At 29.6% G+C, this 15331-nt stretch overlaps 2 protein-coding genes and 1 non-coding gene across 5 annotated transcripts; 1 reads left to right on the top strand and 2 right to left on the bottom strand.

Moving 5' to 3' along the window:
* Positions 1-132: 132 nt before the first annotated feature.
* Positions 133-7725, top strand: LOC107886584 (carbonic anhydrase 2). Of its 3 annotated transcripts, XM_016810584.2 has the most exons (10): positions 133-534; positions 906-972; positions 4535-4599; positions 4835-4978; positions 5321-5369; positions 5845-5961; positions 6091-6144; positions 6471-6556; positions 7063-7168; positions 7251-7725. In XM_016810584.2, the coding sequence occupies exons 2-10, from the start codon at positions 919-921 to the stop codon at positions 7413-7415; spliced, it is 840 nt and encodes a 279-aa protein (XP_016666073.2). In that variant the 5' UTR covers positions 133-534; positions 906-918; the 3' UTR covers positions 7416-7725. The 3 variants fall into 3 exon arrangements, with proteins under 3 accessions (XP_016666073.2, XP_040955726.1, XP_040955723.1); XM_041099792.1 differs by lacking the exons at positions 133-534; positions 906-972 and adding an exon at positions 4034-4258; XM_041099789.1 differs by lacking the exons at positions 133-534; positions 906-972 and adding an exon at positions 4034-4258 and having other exon boundaries at positions 4538-4599.
* Positions 7726-11318: 3593 nt separating this feature from the next.
* Positions 11319-13602, bottom strand: LOC107886583 (2-methylene-furan-3-one reductase). The gene is made up of 4 exons (XM_016810582.2): positions 12957-13602; positions 12334-12657; positions 11958-12117; positions 11319-11719 (listed from the first exon to the last, which is right to left on the bottom strand). Exons 1-4 carry the CDS (start codon positions 13362-13364, stop codon positions 11454-11456), a joined length of 1158 nt encoding a protein of 385 aa, XP_016666071.1. The 5' UTR covers positions 13365-13602; the 3' UTR covers positions 11319-11453.
* Positions 12801-12874, bottom strand: TRNAT-AGU (transfer RNA threonine (anticodon AGU)). The gene has a single exon. It is a non-coding gene; the product is annotated as a tRNA-Thr (tRNA).
* Positions 13603-15331: the final 1729 nt, after the last annotated feature.

Here is a 15331-nt window from a genome sequence, read left to right on the forward strand (position 1 = left end):
ACTTAAAATAAAAATATATTAATTAACAAAATTTAAAAAACAAACAAACAAATGAGGAGATAAAGTGATTTTTCATCCGATGTAAGCGTTTAAAAATATCATATATCTAGATTTGATAAATATTTGATATATGAGAAGATAGTCGGAATCAACGTTAGTGATATTGAAGCATGTTATGGTGAAAGTGAATCAGCGGGATAGATGGGGAATCGGTGGCTGCCTATTCACCTGAGATTTGTGTTTTCAGGATTAGATTGACCAACCATCAACTTCCTACCATCCATTTCTCTACATTCCTTTCTAATCCTTTATATTTTTTACACAATAGAAGGGATAAAGCCCTTGTTGTCTCACATTTCACTTTCTTTATCCAATGCCCATTCATTTCTTAACCATCCCATATGTAGATTTATATAATGTACATTCCACCGCTTTGTCTTACCCTGCCTACTTTCACTACGCAAACGCCATTCTACCTGCTTTTTCCAGGAAACCAAACGCCATTCTTCCTCACCTCACTGTCAACTCTTACAAGTTAGTATTTTTTTTTATTATATATTTTCTCTCTTCACTTCTCTTTTAATGTCATTTGGACTGCATCAAATGGTATTGTTTATTTTATTTTTTAAAATTTGAAGAACAAGTATATACCTATGTTTTGGAAAAGAGGTGGTCGGGTTAGTTGTATTTAGACTTGAAGGTTCCTTCCAAACTTCCATAAATAGATTAAAGTAAACAGAACATCAAATTTTATGGAGTAAATAAATGTGAATTGAAATCTTTATTTCAGTTTTTTGTCGCATAACCCTATCTTATATATCAATATTGTAATTTCTTCTTCTTCTTCTTCTTTTTTTTTAATTCTATTAGTTTTGGGTAAATATAATTAATGTTATGCTTTACAGGGTGAATTGAAGCATGGCTACAAAATTTAAAAAGTGCATGATGTTATGTTGTTCGGCAAAGGTCTCGGTAAGATAATTTAGAATACGGTCCTTTCTGTTTTTGTTTTTTTACCAATTGCGAAAATAAAATAAAATAAAGTTCAATTTGGTGCTACTTTTCATTTCATTTTGGGTGCAATATAATAATGTAAATTAATTATGATACCAATGTCTTAATAAGCAAGAAAGTTAAGACCTAAAAACTTTTTAAGTACAACTGTACGAGCTGGTAAACATATAAAAAAACTATTTATAATTTTATATATAGAAACCTTATACAGCTCATCTAGCCTTTCTTTATATATCCTTTATTTCAATTATTTCAACTTTTTTAATTAAGAAAATCTAAATTTGCATACAATTATAATAAAGTCAATGACTGCCAAGTGAATTCAAATATATATATATTTATTAAAATCGAAACCCTTAATTATCTAAATGTTCCAAACCCAAAGTTTGTGGGCTTCACTGGTTCTGAAAGGGTAATGAGGTACACAAGAAATGGTCAAAATTAAAATATTGAACCGAAAAAGACTTGAAAATTTTAGGCCACTAAATGGGGGTAGAAGAGAAACATAGATGCAGTGGGGATGATGGAGTTGTGATTTAATTGAAGGTGAGTAGGTGTATGGCTCAGAATTGTGTTCATTAATTATATTCCTCCGTCACTCCCACTTGTATGTAGTGGGTGTCGGAGAGTTATAACATCAAGGTCTCAATACAATCCATTGGGGTAGTTAGCACACAACTTTGTAATAATCTCGAGGTTGAAATATCTCATAAATTTTAAATTTAATTTTTAATTTATTACTACAAATGAAATATTTTTTAATTTTAAAATATCAGAATCAACTAATTTAATAAAATAATAATAATTTATCTTAAAATTTAGATTTTAAAAATAAAATCACTACCTTCTTGAAAATAAAAAATCGAGATTAATGCCTAGTGCGAATGAAACCGACTAGACATAATTAATTCCCTTGATCCAAACTATCATTTAAATATTTTTGTGTGACCCAACTTTTTTAAAAACTAATTATCATTAGTAATTAAATTTTACATCATTCATTCATATATAAAAATACAATCACCACTTTTTAGTATTTTTTTTATAATTCATTCTAGAGTCAAATAATTTTGGCCATTATTAGATTTTATATTTTACATTAGTTATAAATTTAATATTTGTATTTTAATTTGGTCATTTTCAGTTTTTTTATTTTTATAATTTGAAAATTTTAGTCCAAAATCCAATTGGATGATAACTATTAAATTCAAAGTAATATTATTTTTAAAATTTGATACGTCAAACATATAATCATATATATAATGTTATGTCAGTTTGTTATTTTTATATATTACTAATAAAAAATTAATTAATAGATTTAAGGATAATGTTTGTATTGATAATGAAATTTCAAAATTCAAAAAATATATTGACTAAAAATAAATAAATTAGAGTATATAAATAAAAATAATTAAATTAAAATATAATTACACAATATAAAAAATTTAATAGCAGGATTAAATCAATAATTTTCTTTTGATATGTTTTAAAAAGTTTAAAAATTGAACTTTTTCCGGAAAGGATTTAAGTGACGTGTGGACTGGAGACTACCAGCAAGCGCGATCGTAGTAGCGGACAGGCGTCTCTTTGTTCTTTTACCTTCGGGCACGCGAAACAAGACTCATTTAGATTTATGTCAGAGCAAGAAAACCATTGAATTTTAAAGGCAAAAGTTTTTAAAAAGAAAAAGGAAAATCTGAAAATGAAGCAGTTTAAGGAAGAAGTCAACCTTCCACTTCCCTTTATTTCGCTTCTTTATAACTCTTTTCTTTTCTTTTTTTTTTTCTTGTAAGTCGTCACTACTTTGACAATAATTTATTTTTTAATTATTATATATGTTGATATTTAAATTAGTGAAAAAATTATGATGTGTAATGTGATACTTGGTTACTTCATTCATTAATTAAGAGGTCAAACTCAAAAGAATGAAACATATTTTACGATTAATTATTTATATTTTAAAAAATACATGTAATTTTTATTGAATTAGTGAGAAGTATAATATTAGATAGATGAACAAATTCCATTAGTAATGTTTGATATGGATCATCTTGGATTTATAATCTATTAAGGCATTGCTTATTATTGTTTTATAAAATTAGTTATTCAAGTCAACTAGTTTTTATCAATAAGTAATGTTTAGCAATAAGCTTTTGGGTTTAAACTAATTTTAAAAATCAAACCAACAAGCTAGTAAATTTTGCTTTAGCCTTTTCAAATTTCCTCCTTATTTATATTAATTAAAATTAAATTATATATAGTAAAAATTATTTTAATTACTTAAAAATATTTATAATTTTATCTTCTTTATATAAAAATATTAAAGGATAAATATAAAAAATATACATAAACTTTCACTAAATATACAATTTGATACATGAATTTTATTTTGGTGTATTTATTATACACATGAAATTTTGATTGTAGTTTAAATATATACATAAAACTTTAATTTTGTTTCAATCAAGCACATTTAAAGAAAAATATTTTAGGGTATTTATATCTTTTATATTTGATAAATTTAAAAAAATACATAGTATAATGAGAAATATAAGATTTTTGTACCCAAAACTTTATATTCTTTATTATCTTAATTTTACCATTTTAATTAAAGACATGTTTAATTTTTATATCAATTTTTAATAAATTATATAAAAGATAAAATTAAAAATTTTAAATATAAACACCGAATCTCAAAACTCACATATATCAATTTTTTATACAGTGATTGAATAACAATTACAATGGAAGTAATCAATTTTTGTTCTCGTCACACTCGATAATCCCACCACGTGGCAGCACTCCCACGTCGTCCAATTGGCCTTGGCGCGCCGTAACATCCGGTAGCCGTAGCTCTTAATTTCGATAAGGATGTTCTCTTCCCTCTTTTTCTATAACAAGTCAGGCACCGTCCGATCAACTAACGAAAACCCAATCAAACGGACAACACTAAATCATTCATACACCACGCAACACAGTAACTTTTCCTCCTCGTAGGCTGCCAAATTTTGCTTACCATAAGCAAAACCAAGACAAGCGCGTCCACCGCTCTGTCCGATGTAATGGAACACTTCCATTTCTTCAAAACCTAAATCATTGCACTTTGATTTAACCTTAGGTTAATTTCAATTACCGTGGTAATTAATAAAACCAGTATAAATATAGACAACCTATCTGTAGCAGAAGCTATGAAAATAGTTGATGTCTCCTTGAAGAAAAAAAAAAGTGATAATCAACTTGTCAGGTTGTTGAAATATTCTCTGCTTTTTTTAGTCTTTATTATCAAATTCAGAACCAGAAACAAGAATCTCATCATAAGTTTGAATATCTCTTTTTTTTTCCTTTTGAAACTGTTCATAGCTTTTTAATCTTTGTTCTTGCTTTGATCCCGATTCAGATCACCTTCCGATTTGCTTTTCTTTTACTTTCTTTTTAAACGTTTTCTTTCGGTAGACCATGTTGGTTAATATTCATAATTGTTTTAAGTTGGAGGTTTTTTTTTTCCCTTTTGAGTTAACAGAAGGAAGAAGATATGGGAAGCGAGTCATACGAGGAAGCCATTGCAGCTTTGTCGAAGCTTCTTAGGTAATTTTTAACAGTGCTGCACGTTTAACATTTCTCTCTCCGATCTCCGAACCTTAAAAATCGGAAAGCCATAATTTCATTTTCACCAATAATTCAGTTGCCGTTCTTATCCGTTTGTTTTGACTCATAGTAAACCGTGTTTTTCATTTACCTTGTACCCAATTGGGGCCCAGCTGAACTGTAAAACACCATAACGGTTTTTATTTGATGATAATGGCTTCGTCCTCGGTTGCAGTGACAAAGCTGATCTCGGGAGTGTCGCCGCCGCAAAAATCAAGCAGATAACAGACGAGTTAGAGGCAGCTGCCGAGTCCACTCAGTTCGACCCGGTCAAGCGGCTCGAGACCGGTTTCCTTCACTTCAAGAAAGAAAAATTTGAGTACGTCACTGCTCTCTCTTTTTTTTTTTTTTGCCCTTTCATGTCGCGTGCCCAATTATCTTTCCAATTTAACAAAGCGTTTTTCATGGCTTTCCAAAAAAAAAAAGGAAAGAGAATTGTTATTACTATTTTTGTTTTAAAATATAATAAAGAAAATGGATTTGGAAAGGTGACAGCACATGAATTATTAATTGCAGAAAAGGGAAAAAAATGTGGTTGAATTTTGATGTTGGCTGGCTTCAGATTCCCGTGGACCTTTTTATTTTGCATAATAATTAGCTTAACTTTAATCTGTTTGTCTTGTTTTCTTTTCTTTTTTCTTTTGCCTCCAATTTTTTCCAGCAAAAATCCTGATCTGTACGGTGCACTTGCCAAAGGGCAAAGTCCTAAGGTTCGTTCTGTTCTTATCATACTTGGGCAGCTTTGTTTTTTTCTTCTCGTACATAATTTACTGATAATTTCAGACAAGATTCGTATTATTTCACATGTTAAATCCTGAGATTCGTTGTTTGTTTTTATTATCAGAAATTGGTCTTTTTTGGGGTCGTAGAAATTGGTCCATTTTTGAAGTTTTTAAGTTTGAACGAAGATACTTTGAAAAAAATGCAAGTTTGAACGAAGAATATGCTTAATAATTCAACGAAATAAACGCTTCTGTGCTATAATTGCGTGCATTGCTTGACGAAATGGGACGTGTATGGCTATTATTTGCACCACTTTTTGAATGGTGGGGAGTAGCAAAAAGAATGAATGATTATAGAGCAGAATGAATGGTGGAGAGTAATTATTTTGATTGTAATTGTACAAATATATTAAAAAAATTCCTAACAAAGTCGTTTGTTTGTTTATTGAAAAAAATTGTGTAGTTCTTGGTATTTGCATGCTCCGACTCCCGGGTGTGCCCCTCCCACATCCTGAATTTCCAACCAGGGGAGGCTTTTATCGTCCGTAACATTGCCAGCATGGTCCCGCCCTATGACAAGGTAACCCTGATTACCGATTTCACTTTATTTCTTCTCGCCATTTGGACTTTGATGCCACCTCCCCCAGTTTATTCAAACGATGACATCCAAAATTTTATGTTTTGATTTGCTTTAATTTATTCACTGCAGAAAAAATACTCTGGAGCTGGGGCGGCCATCGAATACGCTGTCCTGCATCTGAAGGTGAATTAAATAATCAATACACTAGTCTTATAAGTACATTTTCCTTAGTTTTTTTTTTTAATGATGTGGATGTTGACTCATTGATGGGGGCAACATGATCTCTAACCACTTTTTATATCCAACATGAGTGTCCTTTTTATATTTATGTGTTGGATATAGATGTTAAATACGATTAACTTTCAAGTATTGAAATACTGTATAGTTTATCAAAGCTCAACTTTTGAAATGTAATAAAGAAACAGTAATTTGTTAGTGGAGTCAAGTTCTCTTTTGCCATCTTACTTTTTATGCTTTTTGGAATTGGATGTGGTTGGTTTTAATTACAGGTGGAGAATATAGTGGTTATTGGACACAGTTGCTGTGGAGGTATCAAAGGGCTTATGTCCATCCCAGACGACGGGACCACTGCTAGGTATTGTGGCATATAATTAATACAAACCATATATTTATAGCCATACTTTACAACTCTCTGTTTAAATGTTGCAAGTGCCGCCATTTACTTTTTAAGATTAAATAGTGAAAAGGTATTTCAGTGTTTTATTTGGTGTTTCACTCTCGGAATCTATATAATTTAGTGACTTATCAATAACTAATATAATAAGCTGATAAGCTGATAAGTGAGAAGTGAGAAGTTCTCTCTGTCTCTCTCTCTCTCTCTCGCTATATATATTATATCACCTATAAAGGGGAATAAAGGAAGGGAATAAAGTTTTGTAAAAAATGAAGCTCTAATATTCAAGCTTTTAGATCCTGGAACATGTCAAAGTAAATGTAGATTCCTTGTCATTTTTTACCAATCAGGTATAAAATGCAAAGACATTGGGATTCATTTATAGCAATTATATGATCCTATATATATAATCTTATTCCAAATTTGGGTAAGATGAACTTTGGGTCTTATTAATTTATGTGATGCAGTGATTTCATAGAACAATGGGTTAGCATCTGTACACCAGCAAAGACCAAAGTGAAATCAGAACAGAATGAGCTAAGTTTCTCGGAGCAATGCACCAACTGCGAGAAGGTTATGTACATTTTTTGTTTAGTGTAGAATAAAACGTTAAGTATGTGATAATGTTGTGAATTAAATTAACCAAAAAATGCAGGAGGCAGTGAATGTATCACTGGGGAACCTATTGACGTATCCGTTTGTGAGAGAAGCAGTGGTGAAGAAAACAGTGGCCCTGAAAGGTGCACATTACGATTTCGTGAATGGGAAGTTTGACCTGTGGAATCTGGATTTCAAGATTTCACCCACTTTAGCAATATGAGGATGCATGCAGCATTTTTTTCGACTAATCAAAGCTCTTCTATTTGCTTCTAGTCAAACTAAAGGCCTGCCTTCAGCTTTTATGTTTCTTCATCGTCATTGCTAATTTCAGAGAATAAAAGTAGTGCTGGAGTTCCTATCTTGGTTCATTTTAATAATTTTCTGTGTGAAAAAAGAAAAAGTGTTCAAAAGAAAGTGTTGTTTAATTTGCACTCTAGAAGGAAAATCTTGAGCTTAACGGAGTAGGGTTTTTTTCAATTTGTGTTGATTCAAATTTTAAGAATGAAATCAACTTAAGTTGCGATAAGAAATTTAAGTATTGAATTTAAACTTCCATTTGTATTACTACAAAATTATTTTTAGAAAATTATTTCTTGACTTAATATTTTTTTTGTATTTAAACGAATCTATGTAAAATATTTTTTTTGTTGTTCTACGGATTTTTTGAAAATATTTCATAAAAATTTTCAATGAAATAAATATACATTTGAGATTTTTTTTCATTGTTTAATTGAGTTTATATTTTATATTATTTTTTTTGTAAAAAAACACGGCATAAAAATATTTTTTATAAAATATTATACTGCAATTTCCTTTTAACAAACTATATTTATTTTATAATAAGAAAATATTTTATAATAATCAATGCAATATATAAATTTAATAAAAATAATGCTTAATTAAAACTTAATTTAAATAACATATATCAGACATATAATAATACATATTGACACATTAGAGTTGTAAGGGAAAAATGTAGCTAAGCATTATTTAAACAAAAACTCATATTTATATAATTAAAATATTCATATTTTTATTCTAGATGTCACAAGTCATTATGCTCTTCGTAAATTTAAAATTTAGTCTATATACTTTTATTTATGGGTTAGTCCTACTTTTTAAATATCAAAATTCAGATTCAACTGTTAGCATTATTAAAAATATTTTGTTACATTTTATTACATTTATGTTCATTATAATGTTATTTTTTAGTTACATAAATACCAAGTATTTTTTATTTAAAATTGTGGCATCAACAAAATTGACAAAAAAAAAAAACAATGTTAACAATTGGACTTAATTTTTAAATCTAAAAAGTAGAGGGACTAAATTCTTGAAAATAAAAGTACAGAGACTAAATTCTAAATTTGTGAAGAATACATAAAATTATGCCATATTTTAACCTTTATACTATAAAACATTTATTATTAATATATTTATAATTTTAACGAATATTTATTATTAAAATATTAGTATTGAAAATTTACATTTATATGTGATGAATATTATTTAAAATGATTATTTTTAAAATTTATTATTAAAATAAAATTAAAACATTAAATAATTTATTAAAATAATAAATTATTAATATAATTTATTATATGATTAAATATAGATAATTAAATATGTTTGTTTAATAATATTGAAAATTATAATTTTTTATATTAATATTTTATTAATTTTATATATTTTAAAAAATAAAAATATTATTAATATAATAATATTAAGCTTGGCTTAAGTTAATTTTTATATAAAAACAAAATCACGTTTAAGTCCTTTTTATAGGAAAAATGATTTATTTTCCATTGACTTGACTTGTGAGTCATTTTCCGTTGACTAAACTGTTATCCATGAAATACATATAGGAAAATGCAGAAAATATTTCTTGAAAATCATTTTCAATAAAAAAAACAGAGTCTATGTTATTTAATTTAAAATAATTATATGATATTCAGATGATAAATTTGTTTATATTGAGTTTGGAAGCTCAATTTCTATCAATGTGCTCAAATTTGGCACAACTATAAAAGTTGATAAGATTTTTGTTGTAGTTTATTTGAATATATATTTATATTATATTTGTAAGTATACTGTATTTAAAATAATGAAATATTAAAAAATTTAAAATTAATAAATAGGCAAATATCTTAGTACTTATATAATCTTAATATTATTGATTAAATTAATGCTTATTTAAGTTGTGATATTAAATTCCTTCAAAATTTTATATATTAGGGTTCAAAACCACACAAGTTAAGTATTGATTTTTTTTTAAAAAAATGAAGTACTATTTTGTGGTTTAAAGTTTATATTAATATATAATATACAAAAATAATCTTCTTTAATATTTTAAATAACACTTTTATGGTACGTAAGTATGGGATATCCCTAAATCACTACCACCAAAAAAGAGAGAAAATATATTTGAGTTAAATTTTGCTATTAATTTTTATGTTCTGTCAAAGTTGTGGATTTAGTCATTGTATTTTAATTTAATCATTTTTAGTTTCTTTACTTTTTAAATTTTAAAATTTCGGTCATTGCAAAATGATGATTATTATATTCATTTAGTTAAGTTTTGTTATTTTCAATATCTAATGCTCCAAACATATTATCATTTGTGTAATACTATGTTAGCTTGTTATTTACATATATTATTGACTAAAGATTAAGTTAATGGATTACTGATATCATTTGCTTTATGACTAAAATTTCAAAATTCGCAACTTAGAATGATTCAATTGAAAAATATGGATTAAATCTGCAATTATATGTTAATACAAGACTAATAATTGCATTTAAACAAATAAATTTAATAGTTATTGTTTGGATTAGAATTAAAATTTTAAAACTCGAAAAATAAATAAACTAAAATTAACTAAATTGAAAGTATAGGGGGATTTTTATAAAATAGAGATACTAATAGCTGACTTTAACCAAAACATTTGCATTTGTGTTGTTGAATTTGTTTCCACACATTTGTTGGACCACAAAGCTAAGGTCCCTATATGTAATGACACATGCTAATTGCTACCAACTGCCGAATAGACACGAATTTATTCTGGATGTGACCCAACCCATAACCATAACCATATTCTTTCTCACTCTCTGGGGTTGTAACCTTGCCATTTGGCATGTTCTACAACCACCTTAATCATCCTTCATTATCCAACATCGATAAGGTGACTGAGGGGTAGGTGGCCAACCCCCCCTTACTCGGCACATATGTTCATCTTTCATTCTACCATCAAACTATCATATATGTCACTCATGGGGATATCCAGAAATTTTGGGCTGTTGATATTGCGAAGATATTCGATTCATGAAGATATTTGTTTAGTTATTTAATCGCGTTATAATAGACATTGATAATAACTTAGAATAATTGTAAAATAATAAGACATACAAATTATTTCGATTATATTAGAAATCTTATTTTAATTAATGTCAAATAGAAGAAGTGTAATTTTATATTAATTTTATTTGTACAGTATGGTCCGTACCCACAAATTCTCTTATTTTACTATTGCATTTATTTTTTTAATGAGTGACGGGTTTCAGGTTATACAAACTCTTAACAAATCGTTTCTTTAGCTTGAGCATAAGACTACTTAAGATATCATGAACTTGTACTAAGAATTGGATTACATTTTATTCAATCTACTAATAATATGGATAAATTAGTATCAAAGAGTAAACTAGTATTTCTATTAAAAATTCTATTAATTTCTGTTGTTAAAAATTAATCCCTATATATCAAAGCAAGGTACATGTGAGATACCATGTGTAATTATCTACTTATTCTATCATCCATAACAGTTTTTAATAATAAAAATGGATGAAATTTTTAAAGAAAGAAACAGTTTGTTTTTTTAATCTAACATATAATGATTAATTTATTCATTTTTAAATAAAAAGAGCAAAATGTAATTTAACTCTTAACACAAGAACCTACATAGTACACTTTTACCGACTAGCTAATTTCATGAAGGCATTTTATTTTATATCAAAACCAAAGGCCTCCCTCCATTTGCATGCATTGTCACATTTTATTTGGATATAGAAATGAAGCCTTACTAGACTTCATTCTTCAATCATAACAACAAATTGACGGAAGAAGACATGCGGAAAGTAGCTTGTGATTCTCTTAATAACGTCGCATTCATTCATATACATTAGCGTTTTGGTTCTAAAACTAGTTAGGGGTTTGCAGCTTGCAATAGAAAATGGCTGTTTCCCTTTCTCTGTTCTACCTGAGTTATGGAATTGGGTGTATAACTACCTTTCCAGTCGCTCGATTTGTTTCAATGTATGAGAAAGCCTCGTCAACTTGAGTAAATGGGAATGGTCCCCGGGGATCAACAACCGGCTTCACTTTCCCACTCTCTAAATATGAATTTAGCTTCTTAAGAACCTCTCCCTTAGAAGTAACAACAAACCTAAAACCGGGCGGTGTCACAGCACCGGTTAAGGCCACGACGCTGCCGCCTTCTTTCACTGCCTTCACAGCCCTATCACATTGTCCTGTAACCAAAGATGGAAACAATCAAGTACGGAAACCGATACCCGAAAATCTCAGAGCCCTAAATTGAAACACAAGAAACAAATTCGAGTTCGGTTTAGGCATGCAATGCAAAAAACGAAGTTCAGGACACTTGTTTCACACTCAAGTAATCAAGTATATCCTCATTATATTTTCAAAGGGTCCCCAATGACTGAAAGTAATGATAACACACATCTAGAAAGAACATTGGAATCTTACCAATGGCATCAAAGACTACATCGAATTTTTCTGGCAAATCTTCAAAGTTCTCCTTTGTGTAATCAATAGCCAAATCGGCACCTAAGCTCTTCAGTAACTCCAGTTTTCCAGTACTGGAAGTGGCCGCAACTTTTGAAGCACCGAATACTTGTTTTGCTAACTGTGTAAATGGGAAGAAGATTACTGTAAAAACACTAGAATGCAGGAGGCATAGTGTAAGAAGCTAGTAACTTGAAGCATGAATTATCTTTTATCCCACGGCAGTGTAAAAACATTCATCCTTGATATTCGAAACGGAATTTGCCATAAATCACAAAACTGAAATTTCTTTTATCCCAAGGCAGGCCAAGTTTGAAATGAAGAAGGGATGCCATACCTGAATAACTAAGCTTCCAACACCACCAGAACCATTCAAAACAAGGATGGATTTCCCGGATGAAAAGCCGGTCCGCTCAAGACCCTCGTAGGCGGTTTCGATAGCAAGAGGGAGACCAGCAGCTTGGGAAAAATCTAGATTCTTGGGCTTTAAAGCCAACAGCTTCTCTTCAACAGCAGTGTACTGAGCAAGGGAACCGAACTGTCTCGGCCCTTCTAATGCTTTCTCATTTATGTTTCCATACACTTCATCTCCTTCCTTTAGCTCCTTCACTTGACTTCCAACTTTCACCACCACTCCCGCTACATCATAGCCTGGAACAGTCTACAGGGGAACCAAGTTAAATGATAATTCCACATTTTACATGTTAATAAAAACAAGTTAGACCAGCAAAGCAGCAATAATTTTACATGTAAAAGAAATATTTGGTTCATAGTTGGAATATGAGCACACCAGGACTCAAAAAATGCTTTCATTGAGAGTCGAACTCAAGACCTCCCGCTTACTGAACGGGTGCTCTAACCAACTGAGCTATGAAAGCTACAGAACAGTATCGACTTTTAATCATTACAAGACATAAGTTGCATGCAAGTTAAGTAAGCAGAGAAAAGGGAGAAAAATACCGGAAGAGGAGAATCGGTAGCCTTAAACTTGCCCTGCCTTCGCTTGGCATCAACGGGGTTAAGGGCAGCAGCAGCCACTTTTATCAAAACCTCATCTTCCTTCACTTCTGGAACGCTCACTTTATCATCCAACTTCAACACATCAACACCTCCATATTCCCCGTACACCCAAGCCTTCATTTCGGTGGGAATTGCCGTCAAATTGACAGTAGGTGCAGCAGCGGCTTGAGAACTGGCACTCACCCTCAGTGGCACGTAAGCCAAAGAAGGAGATGGTGTTCCCTTCGGAGTAGAGCTGATGCTTAGTGATTTCCTTCTGGTTTCAGGGAATGCGAAGGAGAGTTTGAAAGAAAGTGGGGTTGGAGAAGGGAAAGACCGGAGATGGGGTGTGGGAAGTGTGGCTTTCATTTTTCTTTTTGTTCCAAAGCCTCTCCAACAGTCAGAGCCAATGCCTTATCTCTTTTTCCTATTTCTATGTTTTCTTTCATCTTAAAAGAATTAAAATGTTGGTAGCCTTGAAAATCTGAACCACAAGAATTGCTTGAGTTTTTATCACCAATTAATCTGACTCCAGAGATTATAAGGATTTTTTTTAAATTAATTATAAGAAATTACTGTTATTGTGACAATTATTAATTATAAAAATGGAAGTGTGATCCATTTTTATCATCCCCTTGATATTTAAATATTTTAAATATTTTTGTGTGATCCAACTTTTTTTTTTAAAAACTAATTATCATTCGTAATTAAATTTTACATCATTCATTCGTATCTAAAAATACAATCACCACTTTTAATATTTTATAATTTAAAAATTAATGGCGAAATCTTTTTATAATTCATTCTAGACTCAAATTAGTATCTGTATTTTAATTTGGTCATTTTTTTAGTATCTTTATTTTTAGAATTTAAAAATTTTAGTTCCAGCCAAATGATAACTATTAAATTCATTAAGTATTGTTATTTTTAAAATTTGATATGTCAAAATATGTTACGCTATATAAGTTTATTATTCTCATATATTACTTATAAAAAATCAGTTAATACATTTAACGATGGCCGTTTGCATTGATATTGAAGTTTTGAAATTAAAAAAATATAGTGACTAAGAATAATCAAATTAGACTATATGGATAATATTGACTAAATTAATATATAAGTGCTAAATCTACAACTTACACAAAATACAAAATTTAATAGCAGAATTTAACCAATAGTTTTCTTTTGGATATGCTTTAAAAAGTTTAAAAATTAACTTTTTCCGAAAAAGATTTAAATGACGTGTGGACTGTAGATTAGGCTTTTTTTATTTATAAAATTGACCCTAAAAATTTGATTAATTACGAATATGACTTACTTTTCTGATTATACACGAAATGACCTGAACGCTACAATAAAAGTTGGTGGGGCCAAAGAATTTGGTGCCACCAATATGCCATGTTAGCAAACAGGGTAAAAAATCTAATTTTTGGTGGAGCCAAAGAGTTTGGCGCCACTCATTTTCAATGTGTCAGCGTCTCTTTTTTTTTTAAATATTTTCTTATTGGTTGAGACATTCTAAATGGCACCACCAGTTCACTATACCTTTTTTTAATTTTTTTTAAATGTTTTATTTAAATTTAAATATAAAAAATAAAAAATAATATTTTATCTGGTGGAGCCATTCTCTTTGGCATGACCAAATTGATATATATAACCCCCAATGGCAAATCAATCTGAGTTTTGAAGGAAATTTTTTTTTTGCTTATATTTTGTTAGAAAATGAATGGAAGAGAGATGATGAGCATTTTCTTTTTATATATTTATGTTTTTGCTTATTTAGTAAATTTTTTAATTTGAAGGTATGTTTTATGTAACGATAATCTGGTGGAGCTCTAATAGCGGTAAATTTAATGGTTATTTTTTGTTGCCAGTAATTTATTAGGTAACGAGTTCAAATTGGTTATGTAAGTTTTTCCATTGGATGTAGTAAGACGATAATGGGCTCAAATTGGTTATGCAGCCAATGGGTGAATTATTTGAGATTTCTTAGGTCAACGGGATGTTTGAAGGTTTCAATGAATCTCAAATTGAACCGCACGAGTGAGATCATCAATATTGGCAGCATCCAAGCTACAAGATAATAGCACCAAGAAAGTCGCTTCTGTTGCGATTAAACAATTTATTTTTCAAATTGTAAGAAACAATGATGTCGGTCTTGAACAAAATCGTTTAAATTTTTTTTAGTATTGAAAAAGTTGTCCATGTTGTAAAATTATATATTGTAAGTTAAGTGAAACTATTTTAGAATATTTAAAATGTAAAATTTGAATTATGTAAATTGATAGTTGTAACACCCCTAACCCGTAACCGGTATTAGATTAAGGTTACGAGGC

Source organism: Gossypium hirsutum, chromosome A03, assembly GCF_007990345.1.
Source record: "Gossypium hirsutum isolate 1008001.06 chromosome A03, Gossypium_hirsutum_v2.1, whole genome shotgun sequence".
Classification (NCBI taxonomy): Eukaryota; Viridiplantae; Streptophyta; class Magnoliopsida; order Malvales; family Malvaceae; genus Gossypium; species Gossypium hirsutum.

What these genes read in the sequence shown, in the direction of transcription:
- LOC107886584 (XM_016810584.2), top strand. Translation starts at nt 919, where the DNA reads ATGGCTACAAAATTTAAAAAGTGCATGATGTTATGTTGTTCGGCAAAG. An exon ending in TTCAAGAAAGAAAAATTTGA is followed by an intron (nt 4,979 to 5,320) that starts GTACGTCACTGC and finishes AATTTTTTCCAG; the next exon opens with CAAAAATCCTGATCTGTACG. An exon ending in TGGTCCCGCCCTATGACAAG is followed by an intron (nt 5,962 to 6,090) that starts GTAACCCTGATT and finishes TATTCACTGCAG; the next exon opens with AAAAAATACTCTGGAGCTGG.
- LOC107886583 (XM_016810582.2), bottom strand. Translation starts at nt 13,364, where the DNA reads ATGAAAGCCACACTTCCCACACCCCATCTCCGGTCTTTCCCTTCTCCA. An exon ending in CTACCGATTCTCCTCTTCCG is followed by an intron (nt 12,658 to 12,956) that starts GTATTTTTCTCC and finishes GTTCCCCTGTAG; the next exon opens with ACTGTTCCAGGCTATGATGT. An exon ending in TTGGAAGCTTAGTTATTCAG is followed by an intron (nt 12,118 to 12,333) that starts GTATGGCATCCC and finishes CCATTTACACAG; the next exon opens with TTAGCAAAACAAGTATTCGG.